The sequence below is a fragment of the Dama dama genome, chromosome X (genome assembly GCF_033118175.1).
Source record: "Dama dama isolate Ldn47 chromosome X, ASM3311817v1, whole genome shotgun sequence".
NCBI lineage: Eukaryota > Metazoa > Chordata > Mammalia > Artiodactyla > Cervidae > Dama > Dama dama.
This window is the reverse complement of record NC_083714.1, coordinates 158,481,104-158,498,180: the sequence shown is the minus strand read 5'-3', so window position 1 is coordinate 158,498,180 and position 17,077 is coordinate 158,481,104. Positions and strand designations below refer to the sequence as shown.

At 38.3% G+C, this 17,077-nt stretch overlaps 1 protein-coding gene across 10 annotated transcripts in view; it reads left to right on the top strand.

Annotated features, from left to right (window-relative positions):
- The window catches only part of LOC133052239 (lysine-specific demethylase 6A-like), a 169,166-nt gene that overhangs the window by 55,280 nt on the left and 96,809 nt on the right, over window positions 1-17,077 (top strand). The window contains exon 1 of one of the 10 annotated variants that reach the window (XM_061137022.1): window positions 10,069-10,211. The exons of the other annotated variants lie outside the window; for them this stretch is intronic. Within the exon in view, the coding sequence (XP_060993005.1) occupies window positions 10,209-10,211 (3 nt within the window). The 5' untranslated portion in view covers window positions 10,069-10,208. Of the gene's footprint in view, window positions 1-10,068; window positions 10,212-17,077 lie in introns of those variants that run through there. 10 annotated transcript variants of the gene reach the window in all.

The window sequence follows — 17,077 nt, the reverse complement described above, 5'->3', positions numbered from 1 at the left end:
AGGATCATCTTTTAGGATTTGAAATAGCTCAATTGGAATTTCATCACCTCCACTAGCTTTGTTCACAGTGATGCTTCCCAAAGCCGACCTACACTTAGCACAGGTGAGAAGTCTTATCTCAAGTCCTCTGAATTGGAAGATGGAATCTTTAACTGCTGGACCAACAGGGGAGTCCTTGGGAGTATTATTTTTGGTTTTCTTTCACTATTTTGTTTATATTATCCCATTCTTTTCTTATCTGCCAAAGTTTTAATGGTATATATGCTTATAGTCTAGGGTAAGATGCGTCACTTTTCTCATGGTGCTTTCGAAATTCTTGCTATCTTTGACTTTAACAATTATAACATGTGTTGGTATGATTGTTTTGAGGTAACTTACTTCAAGTACTTTGTCGCTTAGTTTTGTCTGTCTCTTTGTCAGGACATGAACTGTAGTCCTCCAGGCTCCTGTGTCCATGCAAGAATATCCAGGCAATAATATGGGAGTAGGTAGTCATTGCTTTCTCTAGGATATCTTCTTAAACCAGGTCTCCTGCATTGCAGACGGTTTCTTTATCATCTAAACCCCCAGGGAAGCCTTTTGGGACTTAGCAATTTGAATATTCATTTCTCTCCCAAGATATGGAAGGTTTTCAGCCATTTTTCTTTTACATATACTTTACCCTCCCTTTGTCTTCCATTTCTGGGATTCAGAAAATGTGTATATACTTTCCTTTTGATGATGTCTATTAAGTCCTATTGTGTTTTTTTCATTTACCCTTTTTTTTTTTTTTTTGCTCCTGCCACCTGATAATTTCAAATGACTCTCTTCTGGTTAACTGATTCTCAATTCTGCTTGGCTGTGTCTGATCTTGAAATTCTGTTTTTAATTCTTTAGTTCATTCATTGACTTCTTCACTAAAAGACCCTTAAAATAATTAGTATTTTTTTTAAAAATTATACATTTATTGTACAAATTGTGAAGAGCATTTTATGTCATCTGAAACTAATCAAAATGGATTATTAAGGGAAAAAGGAGTCATTTAACAGTATGTTAATTATACTCTTTTGAATTTTCAAATTACCTGTTGTGAGGCTGTCACGGCTAACGCCATGGCAGGCAGCCTAGATTAGGAGTAGGCCTGGTTTCCCGGGGTAACATAATTATCAGTCCTCCTGGAGCCAGCTAATCAACATATGCCTAGCCAGAAAAAAGGAAACCTATCAGGGGAAAGCTGAAAGCCCCACGTTGGCCCAACAAAAATTACCTTACAACTGTGTAACCAATCCACTTACGCCAATTACCCACTGTGTAACCAATCCAATTGTGCCAACTACCTGTTGCTTATTTTGACCTAATAAATACTGGAGAGAACTGGGGCTCGGGGCTTTTCGTCCTCACACACCTGGTGAGGGCGGGAGGCCCTGGCTCGAGTCAGTAATAAATTCCCCTATTGCGAGTTGCATTGTTTCGAGGAGTCTTCTTTCCCGACCGGGGACTCGGACTACGGGCAGTACACTGTGAAAGCTTGAAATTAATTTTTTCTGTGCTTGTATGATCCTTTATTGTTTTCAGAAATTTATGTTTTCAAGTGGAGTATAATTGCTTTACAGTATTGTGTTGCTTTCTGCCATTGCTCAACATGAATCAGCCATAGGTATATACATATGTCTGTCTCTTTGTTGAGTGTTTCATTTTGTTCTTTATTGTTTTCTGTGTTTCATTTTGTTGTCTTATTGTGTGTTATTTCAGTTTAATAAAAGTTTCTTCTATAAGAAACTTCTGATCTTTGTCATACAGTTGACAGTTTGTTTTTCTGTGATCAATTATTGAAGTTTAAATTCTCTTCTTTGGTGATGTGAGTTTTGTCTGATTCTTCATAATTGCTATACCTTGGTAGTAGTATTTGCATATTTGAATTGTGATCTCCTTTTTTGGACTTCTCAGGTTTTCTTGGGCAGAGACGACCTTTCATGTGTTACCTCAACTTGGGTTTAATTCAGGTCAGTTTATAGTCTTCTTGGGCAAGTGAGGCTTGCAATAAGGCAGGGAGGGTTGGTTGGTTTTTTTATTTCCTGTTCAGCTATTATGTACCTCTGAGATCAGGAGGTCAGTCCCTGTCTAAATAGGAACTGGTTATGAGTGTGCTCATTTGGTTTTCTGTCTATGATTGGCTTTAGAGTTGGCACCTTAGTTGCATTGAGTCTTTTGCAGACTGACTGATAGCATGGGACATGTTCCTATACTCAGTTTTTGGTTGGGTCTGCAGTTTGCTTCCTTGCCTGATCAGGGTTGTAGAATGGTTTCCTTGGCTGTTAGATCTTGATGCCTGGGCACTCTTAACATGGCAGAGTTGCTCACCAGCTTCTTGGCCAGATAAGACGGCTGTATTGTTTACCTCGATGAGCTTTGCTGGCGGCTCTGTGCTCAGGGTGCATTGTAAGTGGGCCTGTAGGACCCTAGATACTGTGTTTAGACTTTACAATTAGATGAGACTAGAGCTGTACAGAACAGTATGTGGCACTTATGAGTCTACTTCTTTGCTCAGACTAGGCTTGTATGCCTTGTTGGGTACGGACTTAAATCTGATAGAACTTTGCACTAGGTTCCCTGATCAGTTGGGGCCGACAGCTGCTCTTTCTAGTACTGCTCAGTCAATCTTTGGTTAAAATGCTGTTGTAAGTACTGTTGGTGGGTGTACTGTGCAACTTCCCAGATTCTGTGATTGGGTTTGCTGATTGTTTTGTGCTACAGGATGGAAAAGCCTTTCAGTGAACTAACCATGGGTTGCCAGTGTAGGAAATAAAAAGGCTTCAAACCTGGTAAGGCTAATTGTTTGGGGTCCAGTTTCAGGCAGAATTGTCCACTGAGTTCATTCTTCAGATGTGCCATTGCAGTGGCTCTACAGAATCAGAGTCACTGTCTGGGCTCTCTATTTGCCACTTTTGCAAGGGAAACTTGGTCTCCCATGAGGGGAGTGCTAGTAGACCCTACCCTTCAGTTACATTTTAATCCCAAGTGGTTAAGCAGTGCATCTTCTTCCTGCAATCCCCATAAAACTTCACTGGGTTGCTCTAAGTGTCACTAACAAGGCTGGGGAAGCTGAATATCCATCTTGGACTCTCCTTTGCCTACTGTAGAAACTGTAGATCTAGTAGATCCTTCTTGGCATGTTGAAGTCCTCTCTTGGGATACAGACAGTAGTCTGAATAAACGTGTCCCTCTCACCCTCCTTAGGCATTCTCTTATATTTCAGTTCCAAGAATGCTCTTCAGTCTTAGCCCCATATTCTGGGATTTTTACAGGGTTGTCTTGTCTGGGTTATTTGCTAATTGGGATTGAAGTTGAGAAGAACCCGCGTTGACATCATGATGATATCTCCTCAGCACCATTTACTATTACTCTGAGTGACCTGCTATCAGTTTTAGCTTCCTTTCCCCATGACTTTATGCTTTCCTTGGAAAGAGATGAGGTGTTAGTTTCAGAAGACAGCTTGCTTTCACTCATAGACATGCCACCAGTGATTACATTAAACTGAAAGTTAAGAGTGCTTGTTTGTAATTTGGACATGTTACATACGTCACAGTGAATCAGCAGACAAAGGAGTTTCTCATTTGGCTTTGCTGATTCATTGTGACAAGTAGGAAGGGGAAGTTGAAATACTGTTTCATAATGACCACAAAGTAGATCATTGCATAATGTCCATACAGGAAATTCTTGAGGACATCTCTTAGTACAGCTGTGCCTTATAATTGTAGAACACTGGAAAACTGAAACAACCTGATCCAGACAAAAGTGTACTAGTAATGACCCAGATCCTTAAGGAATGGTTTGTATCACTAGGTAAAGAAATATGACCAGTTGAAGTGCTCACTGATCAGTTAGTTTACAATCCCTCACCCTAACCCTACTGGGAAAGACTGAAGGTAAAAAGAGAAGGGGGTGGTACAGGATGAGATAGTTGGATGGCATCACTGACTCAATGGACACAAATCTGAGGAGATAGGACAGGGAAGCCTGTGTTGCTGCAGACCATTGGGTTGCAAAGAATCATGCCTGAGTGAGTGAACAACAACCTCCACCCCCTACCCCTGGAGTTCTGCTTAGACCTCACACATACTGTATGAGGTTCTGTTTTTCTGGAGATCCTTTAATTATAACATTATGTTACCCTTGCAAATGAAGTGTGCAAATCTTATTCCAATACATATCATTTTAGTCTTTTACAAGAAGTCTTTATTTTCATTGTAACTGTAAGGTAAGGGAGTTAGAGAAGGTGAGGTTCAGAAAAAGATCAAGACCAGCACTTTACAGGAACAGATCACCTTTAATGAGGCGAGAAGGCACAGCAATCAGATTAGCGAGCTGCTACACTTATCCAAGAAAAGAGTAAGTATATATAGGCATGTATGTGGAAAGTTTCTGTCTTTTAAAGGGGCCTGCTTTTCTCCAAGGTTGTTCGGAGTAGTTATCTCTTAAACAGCTGGGGCAAGGAATTTTGGAGATAGACCAGAGGCTGGACTAGCTGGGAGCTGGGCATAATCAACCTTAAAGTCCATTTTTTTTCTTTGGGTGAGAGAGTTCTTTGTTTTGCATAAAATGGTGAGGAGGACCTACAGGGGAGTTTTAACTCCAGGCTATTTTGAGCCTTGTAACTTTCCTTCAGTAACTACATTTCAGCAGACATTTTATAAGATTCACTTGCCACCATTTTATGTATTTTAAAGAATTGAAGTTCAAGACTTGTTGATTATGGAGTTTGGCCGAGGTTTTTTTATGGACCTGATAATAAATTTTAACTTTAATTGGCTATACTTGTTTCTGCCATGGACTTTTTTTTTTTTTTTTTTTTAATAAATAAGCTTGTAAAACTGTTGTTAGCCCTGCAGTCATAAATGCAAAAACTGTAACTATGTTTACAAATTACAGTTTGAATACTGCCGCATCCAGTATATCTATTCACAAATGCATGACTGTTTTTCCTTTTCTTTGAGAAGTTAACAAATAACCTTGGCAATGTTCTCTTTTTCCTTAAGAAATATGCTGCTTGATCTTTTTTTTTAAACGTTTAACTTCATATTGAATATAGTTGATTAACAGTGTTGTTATGGTTTTAGATGTAAAACAAAATGATATACCTTTATCCATTCTTTTTCAGATTTTTTCCCATTTAGGTTATTATTAAATATTGAGTGGTGTTCCGTGTTCTGTACAGTAGGACCTTGTTGGTTATTCCTTTTATTTTTTCCTTACCAACTAAAAAAAGTAACTAGTTTTATTGATTCATTTATTTTTAATTTATTAATTAAGTGGGCTGCCTTGGCTCTTAGTTGGGGTATGTGGAATCATTCTTATATTGTTTATATCTCTAACTAGCATGTGGACTTAGTCGCAAGTGGTGCTCAGGCTTAAATCCTGTCCGTTTTAAATGCAGCAGTGTGTCCATGTCAATTCCAAACTCCCCAGCCCTCCCTCATGATAACCATAAGTTCATTCTCTGTCGGTGAGACTGTTTGTGTCTTGTAAATAAGTTCATGTGTATCATTCCCCTCCTGCCCCCCGAATTCTCATATTATATGGTGTTCCTTTTTCTCTCTGAGTGTTCTGTTTGACTTCTTCACTCACTGTCCATTTGACTAATGTGACACTCTCTAGGTCCATCTATGTTGCTGCAAATGGCATTAGTTCATTCTTTCTTATGGCTGATATTTATGCCACATCTCCTTTATACATTCCTCTGTTGGTGGACATTTAGGTTGTTTTCATTTTTTGAGTATTGTGAACAGTGCAACAATAGGGTGCATGTATCCTTTGGATCATGTTTTTCTCAGGATAAACTCCCAGGAGTGGGATTGCAGGGTCATATGGTGGCTCTATTTTTAGTTTTTTAAGGAACTGCCATACTGCTCCCCATAGTGGCTTTACCAATTAACATTCCCACCAGTAGGGTAGAAGGATTCCATTTTTTCCACATACTCTTCAGCATTTGTTATTTTTGATTGCTCTCCATTTGACTAATGTGAAGTGGTATCTCCTTGTACTTTTGATTTATTTGCATTTTTCTAATGACAGAAATGGCAAGAACCTAACAGAAGCAAAGGAAATTAAGAATATGTGGCAAGAATAGGCAGAAGTGTACAAAAAGGTCTTAATGATCTGGATAACCATGATGTTGTAGTCACTTATCTAGAGCCAGACATCCTGCAATGTGAAGTCACTTGGGCCTTAGAAAGCGAAGTGGGCCTTCGGAGGAAAATGAGGCAACAGAGGGTGAGATGGTTGAGTGGCATCACTGCCTCAATGGACCTGAGGTTGAGCAAACTCTGGGAAATAGTGAAAGACAGTGAAGCCTGGCATTGTTCGATTTATGGGGTCATAAAGAGTTGGACATAACTTAGCAACCGAATGACAACAACAATGTAGTTAGTGATGTAACTAATTGGGTTTTCATGTTTTTCTTAGTCTTCTGTGTATCTTCTTTGGAGAATGTCTATTTAGATCTTCCCATTTTTTGATTGGGTTGTTTGTTTTGATGATATTAAGACATGAGATGTTTTTAAATTTTGGAGGTCAGTCCCTTGTTAGTCACAAGTGTTTACAAATATTTTCTCCTGTTCTGTGTGTTATGTTTTCATTTTGTTTTTTCCTGTACAAAAGCACTTAATTTTATTCCATTTGCTTGTTTTTGTTTTAAATTCCATTACTCTGGGAGACAGATTGAAAAGGGTTTGCTGTGATTTTTGACAGAGAGCATTATGCCTGTATTTTTCTATAAGAATTTTGTAGTATCCAGTTTCACATTTAGGTCTTTAATCTGTTTTGAGTTGTTTTTGTGAATGGTGTTAAAGAATGTTCTGATTTCATTTTCATTTTAATCTAAAGGGAAGTCCTGGATTTTTGTGCTTTCATTTTCAGTTATCCTCAGTAATTTTTAAATTTTTTAGTAATCCATTTGTTATTTAGTATCATATGGTGTAGCCTACATGTGTTGTGTTTTGTTGTTGTTAAGATTTTTTTTTCATGTAGTTTGTTTCTAATGTTAAAGAGTTGTGGTTGAACAAGATGTTTGATAGGAATTGGCTTTTCTTAAATTTATCAAAGATTGCTTTGTGTCCCAGTATGTGGTCAATCCTGGAGAATGTGCCATGTGCACTTGAAAATACTGTTGGATTTTGAATGGAATGCTGTATAAATGATAATCATGTCCGTCTATCTAATGGGTCTTTTCAGGATTGTATTTCCTTATTTATTTTCTGTCTCAGTGATCTGTTGATTGATAAAAGTGGATGTTAAACTCCTCATGTTGTTTTTTTCCTTTTTGTCTTTTAATATTTAGCTTGTATATTGAGGTGCTTCTATATTTGTATTTTATTATATATTATTTACAGTGCATATATATTTACAGTGGTTCTATCTTCTTGGATTGAGAAGATCCCTTGATAATTATGTAATGTCCTTTTTTGTCTCCTGTAACACTCTTTAAATTCTTTTTTCTCTGATATGAGTTTTGCTGCTCCTGCTTTCTTTTAATTTCATTTGCATAGACTATTTTCTCCCACCATCTCATTTTCAGTCTGATGTGTCCTTAAGTCTGTAGTGGATTTCTTTAAGGCAGAATATATAGAGATTTTGTTTCTGCAGCCATTCAGGTAGTGTTTGTGTTTTGGCTGGAGGATTTAATACATGACATTTAAGAGAATTATTGACATTGGATGTTTCTATTACCATTTTGTTACTTTTTTGTTTCTGTTGGTCTTTTTCTTGCCTTCCTCTTTTGTTCTCTTACCTTTTGATAACCATTTTTATTTTTGTGTTTATGTTGCTTTTTCTGTGTGTGTGTCTGTGTAAATATGGTAGTTTTGGGGTTTGCTGTTTCTGTAAGGTTTTGGTAAAGTGATACACATATGTATATAGTTACTGTAAGTTGCTGGTCTCTTTGACCTACAGTTTTTTTTAACATTGGTTTTAAGGCTAGTCTGGTAGTACTGTAGTTTGTCTGTGAAACTTTTATTTTTTCCATCAAATCTGGATGAAAGTCTTGCTTGGTAAAATATCCTTGGTTGTAGGTTCTTCATTTTCATCACTTTAAATATATTGTGCCGTTCCCTTTTGGGCTGAGAAGTCAACCGATAACCTGTGGGAGTTCCCTTGTATGTTATTTGTTGTTTTTCCCTTGTTAATTTTAATATTTTTTCCTTTGTCTTTAAGCATGGGTAATTTGATTACTATTTGTCTTGGTGTGTTTATCCTTAGGTTTATCCTGCCTGGGACTCTGCACTTCCTGGACTTGGGTCACTGTTTCCTTTTTCTTCTTGTTCTGGAACGCATATCATGTGAATGTTGGTGCTTCCTATGTTGTCTTACATGTTTCTTAGAATATTGTTATTTATTTCCATTCTTTTTTCTTTATTCTGTTCATGGCAGCAATTTCAACTATTGTCTTCCAGATCACTTTTGTATTCTACCTAAATTATTCTGCTTCTGACTCCTGCTACTGTTTTTTTCATTTCTTTAAACATTTCTTACATCTTCTCAACCCTTGCCGCAAGGCTTTTTCTGAGATCCTGTTATTACTCTAAATTCACTCTGGTGATCAATGCTGTGCTGGGTGTAACTTTAATCCACTTACCTACTGATAGGTGGGGCTGGGACTCTGTCCCCTCCTCCTTGGTTATTTGGCTTGAAGTGATCCATCGTTGGATCCTACAGGTTATTTGGTGGGGTAATGGAGGCCTTTAGGAGGACTCATGAAATGAGTGCTTTGCAGAGCTGCTGCTGCCAAGTGTCTTTATTCTCTAGTGAGACATAGCTGCCCTCTGCCTCTGTAGGAGACCCTCCAATACTAGCAGATGGGTGTGGCCCAGTTTCTTACATGGTCACTGCTCTTTTATCCTGGGTTCTGCCTGGGTCCAGGCAATTTGTACTTGTCCTCCAAGAGTCACTGTTTCTTCTAGTCTTGTGGAAGTCCTACAGTCAAATCCCACTTTTCCTTCTTTTCTCTCTCTCTCACTCTCTCTCTGTGTATATATAATTGAAGCATTGTTGGCATAACAATCTTTCAGGTGCACAGGAAGGTGATTCAGTTATACATATACATATATATTATTTTTGAGATTATTTTCCTTTATAGGTTATTACAAGATATGATTAAGTTCCCTGTTCTATACATTAAAGTTTCACTATTTGTTGCATATCTGTTTTTTTTTTTTTTTTAATGAGAAATTTAGTATTCTGTTCATATTAAGTCAAACAAGTGGAGTCAAAATGTCCTAGTTTTTTTTTAGGCAAAAATTCATTTCTAAAAAGATTTCTAAAATATATATATAATACACACTATATATGTGGATACAAAAGCTTTTCAGCTGTGTTTGATAAAGATTTGAGATAAAACATAAAGAGGTGGAGGAATTGGAAAACACAAACTCAATGAAATGGGAGCACTGAATACGAAACAGAAACAGTGAAACAGACTAGATCAAAGTAATCATCATATATTAGCCGCCGTGTTTAAAAACAGCTGGACTATATGGTGATCAAATCCCACTGATTTTCAAATTCAAATTCTCTGAGGAATCCTCTTCCCATTCCTGGACCACCAGACTGGAAAGCCTGACATGGATCTCCAAACTTTATTCCAGTGGGAGAATTTCTGTAAAAATTTTGGAGAGTAACCAGCTAAGTTTATTATTTATTTACTTTTGGCCACAGAAGGCAGCATTTGGAATTCTACCTCCCCAACCAGTGATTGATCCTTGCCCTTTTTAGTGGGAGTGCCAACTCCTAACCACAGTATTACCTAGGAAGTCCCTATATTTAGGCTATTTTTTTTGTGAGTTCCAGTGTTATTGTTGTTATTGTTATCAGTTGTTATTGTTGTTGATGGCTGTTCAGTCTATAGTTGTGATTCTAATGTTATTCTAAGAAAGAATGGGCGCGTGTGCTTCTACTCAGCCATCTTAATTTAATACTTTATTTTACCTTGAGAGTTGCTTCAGTTTGTACTTATATACACGTATAGTGGTGGTTCCTTGTTTGCAGAGCTGCTAACGGATATGTAGTCGTCAGATTTTCTTGGCTTTCAGAGCTAAGTGAGCCTTTGGGTGTCAGTCTTAAAAACTAGGGCATAAGATATATGGTCGAACACTTTGCTTTTGCTTCCCAGGGAGAAGCTAGGAGTTGGAAGCTTATCTCAGGATTTTAAGAGAGGAGCTTGATGAAGACAGTCGCTTATGGTGAGAGTATAGCTTATCCTTTCCTACCTATTTTAATATGGCTATTTTTTCAGTTGCCCGGTGCCTAGAAGTCAGTTTTTGGATTTCACTCTGGAAATTAACCCATGTAGATTTATATATGTTTGACCGCAACAGTAGGATTGCAGTTTCCTACCTTGATGACATTGAGCCACTTTTTTTTTTTTTTTTTTTGGCTGCACAATGTGAACTTGCAGGATCTTAGTTCTCCTTCGTCAGAAATTGAATCTAGGACATCATCAATAAAATTGCAGAGTGCCAACCATTGGACCGCTAGGGAAATCCCAGCCACATTGTAATGTTGACCAATTTTACATAAACATATTGTCCACTGGTTGATAGTAAATCATATGAAAGTGTAATTAGGGTTTGTAATAGACACTATAACACAGAATAGGCATATTGCAGAGATACTGGAGGTTCAGCAAGACCACTTTTGTTGTTGTTCAGTTGATCAGACGTACCGACTCCTTGTGACCCCTAGGACTGCAGTACATCAGACTTCCCTGTGTTCACCATCTTCCAGAGCTTGCTAAAACTCATGTCCATTGAGTCGGTGATGCATCCAACCATCTCCTCTCTTGTCCCCTTCTCTTGCCCTCAACTTTCCTAGCCTTAGGGTCTTTTCTAATGAGTTGCCCCTTTGTATCGAGTGCTCAAAGTATTGGAACTTCAGTTTTAGCATCAGTCCTTCCAATGAATATTCAGCACTGATTTCTTTTTTTTTTTAATTTAATCTAATTTAATTTTATTTTTTTTTTCATTTATTTTTATTAGTTGGAGGCTAATTACTTCACAGCATTGCAGTGGGTTTTGTCATACATTGACATGAATCAGCCATGGAGTTACATGTGTTCTCCATCCTGATCCCCCCTCCCACCTCCCTCTCCACCCGATTCCTCTGGGTCTTCCCAGTGCACCAGGCCCGAGCACTTGTCTCATGCATCCCACCTGGGCTGGTGATCTGTTTCCCTATAGATAATACACATGCTGTTCTCTCGAAACATCCCACCGTCGCCTTCTCCCACAGAGTCCAAAAGTCTGTTCTGTACATCTGTGTCTCTTTTTCTGTTTTGCATATAGGGTTATCATTACCATCTTTCTAAATTCCATATATATGTGTTAGTATGCTGTAATGGTATTTATCTTTCTGGCTTACTTCACTCTGTATAATGGGCTCCAGTTTCATCCATCTCATTAGAACTGATTCAAATGAATTCTTTTCAATGGCTGAGTAATATTCCATGGTGTATATGTACCACAGCTTCCTTATCCATGCGTCTGCTGATGGGCATCTAGGTTGCTTCCATGTCCTGGCTATTATAAACAGTGCTGCGATGAACATTGGGGTGCATGTGTCTCTTTCAGATCTGGTTTCCTCAGTGTGTATGCCCAGAAGTGGTATTGCTGGGTCATATGGCAGTTCTATTTCCAGTTTTTTAAGAAATCTCCACACTGTTCTCCATAGCGGCTGTACTAGTTTGCATTCCCACCAACAGTGTAAGAGGGTTCCCTTTTCTCCATACCCTCTCCAGCATTTATTGCTTGCAGACTTTTGGATAGCAGCCATCCTGACTGGTGTGTAATGGTACCTCATTGTGGTTTTGATTTGCATTTCTCTGATAATGAGTGATGTTGAGCATCTTTTCATGTGTTTGTTAGCCATCTGTATGTCTTCTTTGGAGAAATGTCTGTTTAGTTGTTTGGCCCATTTTTTGATTGGGTCATTTATTTTTCTGGAATTGAGCTGCAGGAGTTGCTTGTATATTTTTGAGATTAATCCTGTGTCTGTTGCTTCATTTGCTATTATTTTCTCCCAGTCTGAGGGCTGTCTTTTCACCTTACTTATCGTTTCCTTTGTTGTGCAAAAGCTTTTAAGTTTCATTAGGTCCCATTTGTTTCTTTTTGCTTTTATTTCCAATATTCTGGGAGGTGGGTCATAGAGGATCCTGCTGTGATTCATGTCGGAGAGTGTTTTGCCTATGTTCTCCTCTAGGAGTTTTATAGTTTCTGGTCTTACATTTAGATCTTTAATCCATTTTGAGTTTATTTTTGTGTAAGGTGTTAGAAAGTGTTCTAGTTTCATTCTTTCACAAGTGGTTGACCAGTTGTCCCAGCACCACTTGTTAAAGAGGTTGTCTTTTTTCCATTGTTTATCCTTGCCTCCTTTGTCAAAGATAAGGTGTCCATAGGTTCATGGATTTATCTCTGGGCTTTCTATTCTGTTCCATTGATCTATATTTCTGTCTTTGTGCCAGTACCATACGGTCTTGATGACTGTGGCTTTGTAGTAGAGTCTGAAGTCAGGCAGGTTAATTCCTCCAGTTCCATTCTTCTTTCTCAAGATTACTTTGGCTATTCGAGGTTTTTTGTATTTCCATACAAATTGTGAAATTATTTGTTCTAGTTCTGTGAAAAATACCGTTGGTAGCTTGATAGGGATTGCATTGAATCTATAGATTGCTTTGGGTAGAATAGCCATTTTGACAATATTGATTCTTCCAATCCATGAACACGGTATGTTTCTCCAACTGTTTGTGTCCTCTTTGATTTCTTTTGTCAGTGTTTTATAGTTTTCTATGTATAGGTCTTTTGTTTCTTTAGGTAGATGTACTCCTAAGTATTTTATTCTTTTTGTTGCAATGGTGAATGGTATTGTTTCTTTAATTTCTCTTTCTGTTTTTTCATTGTTAGTGTATAGGAATGCAAGGGATTTCTGTGTGTTAATTTTATATTCTGCAACTTTACTATATTCATTGATTAGCTCTAATAATTTTCTGGTAGAGTCTTTAGGGTTTTCTATGTAGAGGATCATGTCATCTGCAAACAGCGAGAGTTTCACTTCTTCTTTTCCTATCTGGATTCCTTTTACTTCTTTTTCTGCTCTGATTGCTTTGGCCAAAACTTCCAAAACTATGTTGAATAGTAGTGGTGAGAGTGGGCACCCTTGTCTTGTTCCTGATTTCAGGGGAAATGCTTTCAATTTTTCACCATTGAGGGTGATGCTTTCAGCACTGATTTCTTTTAGGATTGACTGGTTTGATTGCTTGCAGTCCATGGGACTTTGAAGAGTTCATCAGCATCATAGTCCAAAAGCATTAGTTCTTTGGATTTCAGCCTTCTTTATGGTCCAACTCTCACATACATATAAGACTATGGGAAAAACCGTAGCTTTGACTAGGTTTGTCAGTGAAGTAATGTCTTTCCTTTTTAATATGCTGTCTAGGTCTGTCATTGTTTTTCTTCCAAGGAGCAAGTGTCTTTTAATTTCATGGCTGCAGTTACCATCTGCAGTGATTTTGGTGCCCAAAGGTAGTCTGTCACTGTTTCCCTTGTTTCCCGTTTATTTGCCATGAAGTGATGGGACTGGATGCCATGATCTTAGTTTTCTGAATGTTGAGCTTGAAGCCAACTTTTTCACTCTCCTCTCTCACTTTCATCAAGAGACTCTTTAGTTCTTCGTCGCTTTCTGCCATAAGGGTGGTGTCATCTGCATATCTGAGGTTATTGATGTTTTTCTTCACAGTCTTGATTCCAGCTTGTGCTTCATCCAGCTGGGAATTTCTCATGATGTACTCTACATATAAGTTGAATAAGCAGGGTGACAATTTATACCCTTGACAGACTCCTTTCCCAATTTGGAACCAGTCCGTTGTTCCATGTCTGGTTCTAACTCTGGCTTCTTAACCTGCATACAGGTTTCTCAAGAGACTGGTAAGGTGGTCTGGTATTCCCATCTCTTTAAAAATTTTCCACAGTTTGTTGTGATCCACATAGTCAAAGGCTTCAGTGTAGTTAGTTAAAGCAGAAGTCGGTGTTTTTCTGGAATTCTCTTTTTTACCCCTGTGATCCCACCCATTGTTGGCATTTGGATCTCTGGTTCTTCTGCCTTTTCTAAGTCCAGCTTGAACATCTGGAAGTTTTCAGTTCACAGATTGTAGACGCCTAGCTTGGAGAATTTTGAGCATTCCTTTGCTAGCATGTGAAATGAGTGCAATATTGTGGTAGTTTGAACATTCTTTGGCATTGCCTTTCTTTGGGATTGGAATGAAAACTGACCTTTTCCAGTCCTGTGGCCACTGCTAAGTTTATCAGATTTGCTGGCATATTGAGTGTAGCACTTCCAGAGCATCACCCTTTAGAATTTGAAATAGCTCAACTGGAATTCCATCATCTCTGCTAGCTTTGTTCATAGTGATGCTTCCTAAAGCCCGCTTGACTTCACATTCCAAGATGTCTGACTCCAGGTGAGTGATCACACCATTATGGTATTCCTGCCACCTTGTCTTATTATCTTCTTCTTCTGTTTGGTCCATATTCTTTCTGTCCTTTGTTGAGCCCATCTTTGCCTGAAATGTTCCCTTGGTATCTCCAATTTTCTTGAAGAGATCTCTAGTTTTTCCCATTCTGTTGTTTTCCTCTATCTCTTCGCATTGACCACTGAGGAACACATTTTATCTCTCCTTGCTGTTCTTTGGAACTCTGCATTTGATAGATATATCTGCCCTTTTCTCTTCTATTCTCAGCTACTTGTAAGGGCTCTTCAGACAACTGTTTTGTCTTTTTGCATTTCTTTTTCTTGGGGATGGTTTTGATCATTGCTTCCTGTACAGTGTTATGACCCTCTCTCCATAGTTCTTCAGGTACTCTATCTGTCTTATCTAATCCTTTGAATCTATTTGTCCCTTCCACTGTGTAATTGTAAGGGATTTGATTTAGGTCATACCTAAGTGGCCTGGTGGTTTTCACTACTTTTTTTCAAGTCTGAATTTTGCAATAAGGAGTTCATGATATGAGCCAGAGTCAGCTCCTGGTTTGTTTTCCTTTTTTTCTGACTGTATAGAACTTCTCCATCTTTGGCTGCAAAGAATATAATCAAACTGATTTCAGTATTGAACATCTGGTGATGTCCATGTGTAGAGTTGTCTCTTGTGTTCTTGAAAGAGGGTGTGTGCTATGACTGTGTTCTTTTGGCAAAACTCTGTTAGCTTTTTCCCTGCATCATTTTGTATTCCCAGTCCAAACTTGCCTGTTACCCCAAGTATCTCTTGAGTTCCTGCTTCTGCATCCAGTCCCCTGTGATGATAAGGACATCTTTTTTGGTGTTAGTTCTAGAAGGTTTTGTAGGTCTTTATAGGACTGTTCAACTTCAGCTTCTTTGGCATCAGTGGTTGGGCAAAGACTTAGATTACTGTGATATTGATGGTTTGTCTTACAAATGAACTGAGAGCATTCTTTCATCTTTGAGATTGCACCCAAGTGCTGCATTTTGGACTCTTGTTTACTATGAAGGCTGCTCCATTTCTTGTAAATGATTGCTCACAGTGGTAGACATAATGGCCTTCTGAATTAAATTCACCCATTCCAGTCCATTTTAGTTCACCGATTCCTAAAATGTCGATGTTCACTCTTGCCATCTCCTGTTTTGACAATTTCCAATTTACCTTGATTCATGGATCTAATATACCAGGTTCCTATGCAGTGTTGTTCTTTACAGTATTGGACTTTACTTTCACCATTAGGCACATCCACAACTGGCCATTGTTTTTGCTTTGGCTCAGCTTCTTCATTCCTTCTGAAGCTATTTTTCAACTCTTCTCCAGGAGTATATTGGGCACCTACTGACCTGGAAAGTTCATCTTTCAGTGTCATATCTTTTAGCCATTTCATACTAATTCTGAAGTTTACAAGACAAGAATGCTGAAGTGGTTTGCCATTCCCTTCTCCAGTCGAGCACGTTTTGTCAGATCTCCACTGTGACTTGCACATCATGGATGGTCCTACATGGCATGACTCAGTTTTGTTGAGTTATACAAGGCTGTTATCCAAGTGATGAGCTTGGTTAGTTTTCTGTGATTCTGGTTTTCTTTATGTCTGCCCCCTGATGGATGAGGATAAAAACCAAATGACTGCTGTCTATCGAATATTGCAGTAAAGTGAGTGATACTAGTTTTTTATGTGTGTGCTTAAAAAAAGTTATATTTACACTGTACTATAGTTTTACTGAGTGTGCAGTAACATGTCTTGGAAAAAAATGTACAAGGATGTCCCTGGAGGTCCAGTGATTAAAGGTCTGCAGGGAACCAATGCAGGGAACATGCGTTTGATCCCTGGTCCAGGAAGATCCCACATGTGGAGGGTCAGCTAAGCTTGTGTGCAAAACTATTGGGCCCCTGCTCTCTAGAGCCCATGTTCTGCATCAAAAGAAGCCATAGAAGCCCTCCTACTACACCTGGAGTAGCCCTGACTGGCCACAACTGGAGAAAGCCCATGTAGCAAGAGACTTAGTGCAGTCAAAAATAAATTAAGAAAAAGTACACACCTTTATTTAAAAATGCTTATATTGTAAATCAAGTATACGTCAACAATATTCTTAGAAACAAGTAAATTCTACAACATAGCAAAAAGTAAAAGTCAAGTAAAAGTTAAAAGAAGATATAAGCGCCTTCAGTGACTGACAGTCTTTTTGTTGGTGGAATGTGTTTTCTTGATGTTGATGTTTCCTAACTGATCAGTATGATGGTTGCTGAAGATTAGGATTGGTGTGGCTGTTTCTTAATTCCACAGTGAAGTTTGCAACATTGACTGACTAATTTCAAAAGTAGTTTTTCAGTAGTACAAATGGTATTTGATAGCATTGTTTTACCCACACTAGAAGTTTCAAAATTGTAGTCAGTTTGCTACTTAGACTGACTCTGCTTCTGCTTTAACAGCTAAGTTTATGTAATATTCTAAATCCTTTTTTATTATTTCAGTAGTCTTCACAGCATTTTCATCAGGACTTTATTCCATTTCAAGAAAGAGTTTCCGTTGTTCATCTGTAAAGAGCAACCTCTCATCTGTTGAAG